Source organism: Rutidosis leptorrhynchoides, chromosome 5 (genome assembly GCF_046630445.1).
Source record: "Rutidosis leptorrhynchoides isolate AG116_Rl617_1_P2 chromosome 5, CSIRO_AGI_Rlap_v1, whole genome shotgun sequence".
In the NCBI taxonomy this organism is placed as follows: Eukaryota; Viridiplantae; Streptophyta; class Magnoliopsida; order Asterales; family Asteraceae; genus Rutidosis; species Rutidosis leptorrhynchoides.
In genome coordinates this window covers 189,166,314-189,175,491 of record NC_092337.1, presented here as the reverse complement: position 1 = coordinate 189,175,491, position 9,178 = coordinate 189,166,314, and the positions used below count along the sequence as shown (strand labels likewise).

The following is a 9,178-nucleotide window of genomic DNA, read 5'->3' as shown; positions in this document are numbered from 1 at the left end:
TAATACTTTAACTAGACTCCATCCAAAGTAGTATATACGGAGTGTTAAAACTCATTCTAAAGTATTTAAATATATTTTAGAAACCCTAAAGTTTATATGCTTAATTACAGATCGACGTTATTTTTACTTTCTCATAATTTCGTATTTTAATTTGTTCAATACTAATCGAAACGACATTCGAGTATTACAATCATTTAATATTTATTTTTAATATACTTTATTTATATGTATATAAAAATTATTATAATATCCTATTTTTATTTTATTAATTTTTTTTAATAACAACAACATATAATACTTCAAATTATATTTCGAATTATTATTTATATATACATACACACATCTATTTACAATTAATTGTTCGTGAATCGTCGAGAGCAGTCGAAGGTCAATGCATTCATGTAAACTGTTTCAAAAGTTTTGAGACTCAACATTACAGACTTTGCTTATCGTGTTGAAATAATATAAAGATTAAGTTTAAATTTGGTTGAAAATTTCCGGGTCGTCACAACTCAAACTTGTCTCGACATTAAATACATATAGATGACATGTGCCTCTAGATGATAACAGCAAACATCTCCCAGAATAAAAAAAATGTTGGCTAATAATCAGTTAAGCATTAACAAAAAGAAACTCATGTGGATATTATATGCATTTGAAGATATAAATGTTTTGTTTAACAAAAGAACTAATGAAATTAGAATTTACAAATATGAGGGACTAAAGATGTAAATATTTAGAAGGTAACCTAGAAGGTAACTTGTTATAACATGTTGAATGTATACAATAGGAGAAAATATAATGTTGAATGCATACAATATGACTTTTGAAAGTTGAATGCATAAAATATGATTTTGATAAAAGTTCAATGCATTTTGATGTCATTTTTCCGTAAAAAAAATTAGCAACACTCAATTTTTTTTAAACAGTGTGTTTTTTTATCACGAAGTTGAGATGGACCAAGTAATAAATCTATTACATTATATAAATCGTGAAAATAAATTTCACGTGCATCATTAGCCTAATCCTAATCCTAAATGCTGACATGTTAATCACAGCCTAATTGTCATTAGCAATAATCTATGCCACGTTGGACAACAAAAAAAAAATCCGACTCAACTGATTGAGAATGACCGGCGTTTGTGGTGGTAGAGCGGCGGCCACTCTACCGGCGACGTGCGACCATCAGATTGATGCGGTTCCCAAAGGTAATTGCAACAGCGTGCGGCAGTCATAATATAGGGTTTCATCTCAAAATTATTTCATCTCAATCTGTGATTTATGTAAGTCAGTCATAATTTAGGGTTTCATCTCAATCTGTGATTTATGTAAGTGTGTTTCAGGAACGAATTTATCATCCAAGAACATTAATTATTCTTGACATAGAGCCAAGAATCTGTGTGCCACAAAGCATGGAAACAATATGTTCGTGTACAGGTTCGTCCCTTTGGCTTTTTTAAATGTGCTCGATTTCTACTAATATTGCATTGATAATTCAGTTTTTGTGATTTGATTTTAAAATTTATTTCTCTAATGAAAATTGCATATTTAAGTTGTATTTGCTTGGTATTTATTGATTGATTGTTGTGAGTTGATTTATTATTGAAAACGATTTTGATTTAGGGTTTCTATTTGGCGTATCAATCTTATTATTCAGAGTTTCCAATTTTTTATGCATTCTATCCATATACCAGTCCGATTTCCGAATTGATCACAGTGAAGTATCTCCCAAAACCATCAACATGAAAATTTGTAGTTTTTTGGAACAGTGTCGGGGGTTGAAGGTGGTGGAGTTGAAGTGAAATAGGCAGACGGTTTTACATCCAAGGTACAAATTCGATTACCTTGTGTGCTCATTAAATGTTGCAAAAATGGGCGGGTCAGGTGGCCGGGTTGTTTGATTTTAGATATAAGAAACATCTCGATACATACCGTTTCAATTTAATGATATGTGCATGCAATGTTGATGAAACAATGTGACACGTTGTTGAGTCGGTTGATGAATCATAAATACGGTTGGGTTTTTAATACCCCTGTTGATGTAGTCGCTTTAAGAATCCCAGATTATTGTACTGTTATCTAACATCCAATGGATTTGGGTATGGTGAAAACAAAGCTACACTCAGGGAAATATGTGGATCCTTGGGGTTTTGCGTGTGATGTTAGGCTCACTTTTTCAAATGCATTGACTTATAATCCACGTGGAAACAATGTGCATGTTATGGCTGAAACTTTGAGCAATTTTGTTGAAGTTAGATGGAAAGCTATAGAGAAAAGGATACCAGTGGCTACCGAACCGGTGATTCCTATAAAGCAGAATGTTATTGGTAAGCTAATTGAATTTATATCAATTGAAACTAACCATTTGAAACTAACCATTTACTGTTCATTATGGTTCAGATTGAGGGAATTTAGTTTGCAATTTCACAAAGTCCTTTTTCAGTTGGTATGCCACTTTTTTCTATCACAGATCTGTAAATGCCAATAGGGTTTAGGGTTTAGACCCAACGGAAGAGACGAAAGGGAGCGGTAGTGCAAATATGGCACCTTTGTTGGTATTGAGGTTTGAAATATAATTTTCTCTATTCTAAGTTTTTATATTTAAAAAATATAAAAAAATTCAACGTAGTTAACATCTGGGTTTTCTGTTTAGTTGTTAAATTTGCAGAAAAGTAAGCTTATATTATTCATTATATGAATGTATTTTATTTATTTTTATTTATTAATTATATTTTTTTGATGATTAGATGTGCTTTAATGCATTGCATAAAGCTGCCAACTTGGATGTGTTGGAACATCCTGTCTTGAACTTCATATACTATGTGGTAATCTTCTTTTCCTTAAATTGATGAGCGTATGTTTAATTGATTGGTTCATGCCGTGTTTACTACATAAAAGAACATACGTTTAATTAGCTTATATATTTCAAAACATGGAGACATGTGCTGCATATTGTCTCAATTGTTTCTGAATTGGAGGTGGGAAAACGGGCGAGACAGATCAATATGTTTTTGTGTATTCAGCAACTGAAAAAGCTTTCTATTGTCATCGAATGGAGTTTCAAATACTTTTTTTATGGCTTTTTATTATCTTTTTCCATTATGTTTTTTTTGTCACCCTTTTCGCTTCATGCTTTAATGGTTATTCGTCGTCGAATGGAGGTTCATGTAATTTTTTTTAATGGTTTTTGCGTTTTGATTGTTTGCATGCTGTTGTAATAGCATTTGTTTTAGTTCGTGTTCAGCATCAAAATAGTGTTTCTCTAATGTTGTACAGTCAATATGACTTAACCTTGGCTCAACTTTGTACCATTGACTTTCAGGTAAAGTTGGCTAAACTTTTAAGTCTAGGTAGAGCTTGAGCGAAAACACGGAGTTAGATTTGTTGACGAGAAGGTTGCTCTCGCTGTTCAAGCATATGATTTGGTACCATTCTCGATTCACCTTTTTCTTATATAGTTATGTTATTATCAAGATTTTGGAATACCGAGTGATTTAGAAGTACAGTTATAGCATGCGTTATGAGACTGTTTTGTCTATTCAAAATATAGTAACTGTTGAAAATGTTGTTTCTGTAGGTGATACTCATATATTAACTTGGTTATAGTTGGTAATTTTAATTAGTATTTAGTTCACATATGTTGGTTATTTTAAAGAAAAAATTACACCGTTGGTACCTGTGATTTGTTCACATTTGCATCATAACACATAAACTTTTTTTATTGCGTAGTTAGTACCTTAGTTTTGCTTAACTATCGTGGTTGGCACCCCAACCTAACTCCAATCAAAGTTTAATGGTTAACCTCTTACATGTGCCATGCATGTGAGGGCATATTCGTCCTTCTATATCAGACACTCAAACCCTATATCATTTTTGTTTTCAATTTTATTCATGAAAATCTTAAAAATTAAATTGGGGGTTAAGGATCAAGTAAGGAGTGCTGAACAATTGCACCCAGTTCTCTGCAATCTCTCTGTTTCCTCTATACCCTACCGTCGCTTCACTAAATTTCTCCATTGCAATATGCGCAGACGTCATTTAGAACATTGATTTTATAAAAATTAAATCAAACATCACCTCGTTAGCGATGTTAGCACTTAGCACCCATAAGAACACAACAATTAACACCTAATTGTTGTGAAATTAGGGTGGAGATCATACATGGACCTTCCTTCTTAACCTCCATTAATTTAATCAAAGAAATGGCTTGTGCATCACTCCTAATTTTTCCGATTAATCTCTTGCACATTCCCTCCATAAACTGATGTGGGGTCACAAACACCAACATGTTTGCATCCCTCACTGCAAGATTAACCACATAAATACTTACATACATATAAGAATAATCACCCAAATTCTTATACAATAAAGGTTTCTGATACAAAATTACAAAACAAGGTATGCACTAAAATAAAAGAAAAAATGATACAGAGTAAAAAGAATGAAAGAATCTATTCTTTTTTTACTACAAAATTTCATGGCATAATAAACTGAAATGAAGAACATGATGATTATAATAAGAAATGAAAGGAAGATAAGAAATGAAATGAAGATACCAGCATTTTCAAGATCTGGGTCTGCAACAACATTACACCCAAGCTTAATCCCAAGTAAATATTTCACATTTACGTGTAAATAAACCCCCAATTTAATTTTCAAGACTTTCATGAATAAAATTGAAAGCAAAAATGATACTGTATAATTTTGATTAGGGTTTGAGTGTTTGATATAGAAGGACCAATATGCCCTCACATGCATGGCACATGTGAGGGGTCAACCATTAAACTTTAACTGCAGTTAGGTTGAGGTGCCAATCATGATAATTAATGAAAACTGAGGTATCAACTATGCAAAAAAAAATGTTTAGGTGTTATGATGTAAATTTGAACAAACCACAGGTACCAACGGCGTAATTTTTTCTATTTTAAATGACGTAAGTATGTAACAGGCCTGTATGAAGCAAAATGCTAAGAACTATACCTCCTCCTGCTACATCAAGGACATAGGCCCAAGTAGCACGCTCTCCCCCACAACTATTACCCTCAAGTGTTGAACATTTTGAGCTAAAAAGCATATATTTTTTGCGTTGTATAACTATAAGAAACATGATTTTATATATAATCCATGAAAGATAATCTAAAATTTTTGCCTTTCTGTAGGAAACTATATGAATGGTTTCGTCATTATAATTACATCATACAACTAATCATTATCAATACTAACGTTGTCAAATTATGAAGTACTGCATTCACTTTAATACTTCTATTCATCCCATAGTGTGATTTTATCGAATAAACCTCCTAACTGATCTTATTAAGCAAGATATAAACTTTTCAAAATGATCTTTGAACTTTTGTACACGTAATGCATACTTTTGTAGTTATATTTTACAAGTTAATGGGCTCATTTAATGTAGCTATATTTTAGAAGTTAATGGGCTCATTCAGCAACATATATTATTTTACAACTTTTGTAGCTATATTTTACAAGTTAATGTAGCTATAGTTTACTAATGAATATATGCTTATATGGGCTCATTTAAACAAGTTTTTATACTTTTCTAATTCAACTACAACAGTACTTTTGACACTATTTTTTATTTTATTTTTTGAAAAGCCAAACAAATTATATTAAACACAATAATAGTACATGAAGTGGAGAGCAGTATGCGAGAGCATACTTACAACAAAAATAGAAAACTTAGATGGGGATTAGACCCTAAATCTTTTGTACATGACAGTGAGCGAAATTATACAATCAACCTTGATCGTCATAAAACGATGGGTTTAGAAGCCATTGATGCCATGCAAAATTTGGAATCTTCGAACGTTTTGAGAGCCATTCAAAAGATTTGACTTGGATTTCATTTAGCGTCATAGGACCATTTCCATTCTTCTTTTGAAAAATGGCATGGTTTCTATTTTGCCAAATGATATAACCACATACCCACTCGATGGCTTGCCAAACTTTTGAGGATTTATTTGAGGCCGGATCTCTTTTTCCTTTGAAGCACTCTTCTAAGCTGCAGTATAAGTGGTTAGTCGAATTCCACCATCTAAAAACTCTATCCCATAAGTTTTTTGCAAATGAGCACTTCAACATCAAGTGTTCAACAGTTTCGATGTCGTCATCACAAATAGGACATCGTATAGAGTCGAGATCAATACCTCTCTTATCTAATTCAACTCGGACCGGTAATCTTTGCATATGAGCTCGCCAGATGAAGATATTTATTTTTTTCGGTAGCAGCTTGTTGATCATGGTTTCATTTGCTGACAAAGGAGAAGGAACAAGCTTTTGATCTAGTAACTTGGTAAGAATATTTGTAGAAAACACCCCATTTGCATGTAAAGTACATTTCCATGTATCACTAGAGTTCCCACTGAAGTTGAAATTGTTGACAAGCTTTTTAAGATCTTCAAATTCATCCTTGGTCCTCCCTGTTGGTTCACGAAGCCATTGCCAACTAAAATTCCATGAATTTCCATCTTGCACAATTCTATCCATGATTAACACATCTTCATTCTCCTCTAGCATGAACAATCTTTCGAATTTATTGCAAAAAGCTTGGCCACCTATCCATTTGTCTTTCCAAAAAAGAGAACAATCGCCTTTGTTTACCACTTTCACAAAAGAATTAGTAAAAGACACGCCCAAATTATTTATTTCTTGACCGATCAAACGAATGTTGTTCCATGAAGAGTTCTTGATTAAATTTTCATTTGAGTTAACAAGACCCAAACCCCCATCCCTCCCATATATGCTTTTTATGATTTTTACCCAAAGAGCGTTTTTTTCAAGTGAAATCGCCACCACCATTTTCCCATCAAAGCCAAATTTTTAGCTTTGAGGGATTCGATGTTTAGCCCCCCGCCCTTATATGGTAAAAGAACATTATCCCATTTTACCCATGAAATCTTAGAATTTTCATTTGACCCGCCCCAAAAGAATTTTCGCCTCATACCTTCAAGCAAGTTTATGACATTCGTTGGAGCACGGAATAGGGAGAAAGCATACAAGGGAAGGCTACTAAGCACCGATTTGATTAGAGTAAGTCGACCACCAAAAGACATCGTTTTCGCTTTCCAATCCGCTAACCTTGATTCGAATTTATCAATCACAAACTTGCACTCCTTGGCTTTGTTCATGTTATGACCGATTGGGAGACCGAGGTAGGTAAAAGGGAGAACACCTATCCGACATCCAATGTGGTTTGCAACTTCTTCGATGGAGGACTTTTGGATTCCAATTCCATGAATACAACTTTTTGCCATGTTTACTCTTAGACCCGAAAAGATCTCAAAGCATTTTAGAAGTTTGAATAAATTACCGGCGTTTCTTTTGTCCCATTCACCAAAAAATATCGTGTCGTCCGCGTATTGAAGGTGAGAAACAATGATCTTGTCATTTCCAACTTCAACTCCACGGAAAATTTTTGTCTCAAGAGCACGCTTTACAAAAGCATTTAAACCTTCAACCGCAATTATGAACAAATATGGAGAAAGTGGATCCCCTTGACGAACCCCACGTTGCAATGAAAACTCAGTCGTGGGAGAGCCATTAACCAATATTGAAATAGAAGCAGAATTCAAACAAGAGAATATCCATGTGATCCATTTCTCACCGAAACCCATCCTTCTCATAATGTTCAGCAAAAAATCCCAATGAACACTGTCAAATGCCTTTTCAAAGTCGGCTTTGAAAATTATGCATTTCCTTTTATGTTTCTTTGAAAAGTCAACCAACTCATTTGCCACAAGGATGCTATCTAGTATATATCTTCCTTTGATGAACGCACTTTGTTCAAACCCTACAATTTTCCCAATAACTTTTTGCAGACGATTAGCTAGGATTTTTGAGATGATTTTGTAGTAACTTCCAATGAGGCTAATTGGCCTGAAATCACAAAGCTTCATGGGGTCATTTGTTTTTGGAATCAATGTGAAGAAAGATGCATTACACCCCTTCGATATCTCTCCATGTGTCCAGAACCATTCTATTGCTTTTAAAAGATCGTCCTTTATAAGCCAATAGAACTTTTTGTAAAAATTGATGTTAAAGCCATCCGGTCCCGGGGCTTTGTTTGGTTCACAATCTTTGATTGTTTTCCAAACATCTTCTTCTGAGAAAGTAGCTTCCAACATCATCACATCATCACGATCAATTTGCTGTAAAGATAAAGCATTTAGGCTTTCAAAATCCGGTTTTGAATGTTGCTTGAGTTCGAAAATCTTACTGTAATAATCGAAAATTGCCTGTTTGATATTTAATGGGTTTTCATCCCAAACTCCATTCAAGTGCAGTCCTCTGATGTTTGAAGAGTTGTTTCGCCTACGAATTGTGGAGTGAAAAAAGGATGTGTTCTCGTCTCCGTCTACAATCCACTTCAACCTTGCTTTTTGTCTTAGCATCTCAGCTTTTTCATTTTCCTTTTGAAACAACTTTGATCTAGCATTATTCCAATCAGCTTTTTCAGAATCAGTTATCATGCCTGAGGCCGCCTTTAATTCGAGTTCATTGTAGCGACCCCGACAAATCGTCAAATGACGGCGTCATCTACGTATGGTCCCATTACATGGTCGTAAGTCTTTATAACAAAGTTTGACCGAAAAGTATGTCGCATTCATTTCATAAATAAGGGTGTTTCAAAGTTTACAAAAGTAGTTTCCATAACAAGTACATAACAATGTTTAAAGTTTGTATGAAACACGTGCGACACGATTAAAAGTAGTCAAAAAGACGCTCCACGTATGCAAGCATACTCGACATCCAATGCAAGTATCAAATAGTATGAGCGGAAGCATGTATCACCTAAGTTCAAGGACCTGAGAAAACATAGAGAATCTGTCAACGAAAACGTTGGTGAAATCATAGGTTTAAATAAGTAAATGAGTAATAATAAGTTGAACCACAAGATTTGCAACATCGATAAAGCCATAGTACATTCTAAAAGTTAATATTCACGAGCACCCAATTATCAAAGCTTAACGTTCCGTCCGTTGAATACCCCATCAATTAGTGCTAGAACAACACTGTTCCCGAAAATATATTTCATTCGTAAACGGTAGCGAACCGTTTGAATGAGGGTTTGTCAAACCCATATGGCCATATAACATAAGTTCTCGCTTACACCATCTGATGTAATTAATGATAATCGGATTGAGGATTTTCGTTCTAA

At 33.9% G+C, this 9,178-nt stretch overlaps 1 protein-coding gene and 2 long non-coding RNA genes across 3 annotated transcripts; 2 read left to right on the top strand and 1 right to left on the bottom strand.

The window, feature by feature from the left end:
• Window positions 1-1,119: 1,119 nt before the first annotated feature.
• Window positions 1,120-1,827, top strand: LOC139846934 (uncharacterized). The gene is made up of 3 exons (XR_011759233.1): window positions 1,120-1,208; window positions 1,344-1,437; window positions 1,770-1,827. It is a non-coding gene; the product is annotated as an uncharacterized lncRNA (long non-coding RNA).
• Window positions 1,828-2,808: 981 nt separating this feature from the next.
• LOC139846935 (uncharacterized) lies at window positions 2,809-5,074 on the top strand. Its single transcript, XR_011759234.1, has 3 exons — window positions 2,809-2,825; window positions 3,323-3,425; window positions 4,949-5,074. It is a non-coding gene; the product is annotated as an uncharacterized lncRNA (long non-coding RNA).
• Window positions 5,075-5,757: 683 nt separating this feature from the next.
• Window positions 5,758-6,507, bottom strand: LOC139849199 (uncharacterized). The gene has a single exon (XM_071838860.1). It carries the CDS (start codon window positions 6,505-6,507, stop codon window positions 5,758-5,760), a length of 750 nt encoding a protein of 249 aa, XP_071694961.1.
• Between the last annotated feature and the right edge of the window lie 2,671 nt (window positions 6,508-9,178).

What these genes read in the sequence shown, in the direction of transcription:
- LOC139849199 (XM_071838860.1), bottom strand. Translation starts at nt 6,507, where the DNA reads ATGGATAGAATTGTGCAAGATGGAAATTCATGGAATTTTAGTTGGCAA.